Here is an 846-nt window from a genome sequence, read left to right on the forward strand (position 1 = left end):
TACCCAGAATGCTCGACGTCGGAGAAGAGAACGACATCATCCAGTATGTTGGTTGGTAAAATGCGTATGAGCTTCTGTGTACTGCCGCCCGCTAGGTTAAAACACTGGTTTTCAAATGGTCCCTAGGGCGAGCTAACAAGTGCAAGTCCTTTATTTGTTTCTGTCCCTCCCTTTATTGTCAAAAACGAAAAAGATAATTCTGGTTGTAAGAGTACAGTTACGTTAGTTGCTGATTTATTTATTTTAGTCGCTCCTTTGAAAACGGCGACTGAGCAACCACCTTTGATGCTGCCAGGACCCCTTGGATCTGTCAGCGCAGGCCCTGAGGTGTCTGCGAGAAATTCAAAGCAGAAAAGCAAGTTAGTGTGTGCAGCCGCTCACCACTCCTCTGAGGCATCGCCATTGTTATTGTCCACGTTGTGATTCGTTCAGGGCGGACGATGCAGCGCTCCCCGTTAATTTAAAGGAGAGTGCGAGAGCTGGTCAAGGAGGAGAAGGGCGCACAAAGAAGGAGGTCTGCCTCAGCTATCATTCTGTGGTGGAGGGAAGCGAAAACTGGTACAGGGTCATCCTGACTGTCATCAACCCCTCCCCTTCTCCCCCCAACCCCCCTTTCTACCTCCATCACGATAGGGCTGCTGGTAAACTGAAAGGGAAGAGCAACAATAGGCTGTAATATTCTTCCCTCCCAGCACTAAAAATGGATCGCGAAAGAGGAGAGAGCGAAGATAATTTAGATTACTCCGTAGCAAACGTCGAAAAGGTAATACTATATATCAGTTTCGTTTATTTGTAACATGTTACCTTTCATCATCCTAATTATGTGTTCGGTGAACTCGTAGCTTG

At 46.9% G+C, this 846-nt stretch overlaps 1 protein-coding gene across 1 annotated transcript in view; it reads left to right on the forward strand.

The window, feature by feature from the left end:
* ipo13b (importin 13b) overlaps positions 1–846 on the forward strand; it is a 206,707-nt gene continuing 205,861 nt past the window's right edge. The window contains exon 1 of the mRNA XM_048602101.1: positions 1–763. Coding sequence (XP_048458058.1) covers positions 701–763 — 63 coding nt within the window. The 5' untranslated portion in view covers positions 1–700. The remainder of the gene's footprint in view (positions 764–846) is intronic.

This window comes from Rhincodon typus, chromosome 10, assembly GCF_021869965.1.
Source record: "Rhincodon typus isolate 14 chromosome 10, sRhiTyp1.1, whole genome shotgun sequence".
Taxonomy (NCBI): domain Eukaryota; kingdom Metazoa; phylum Chordata; class Chondrichthyes; order Orectolobiformes; family Rhincodontidae; genus Rhincodon; species Rhincodon typus.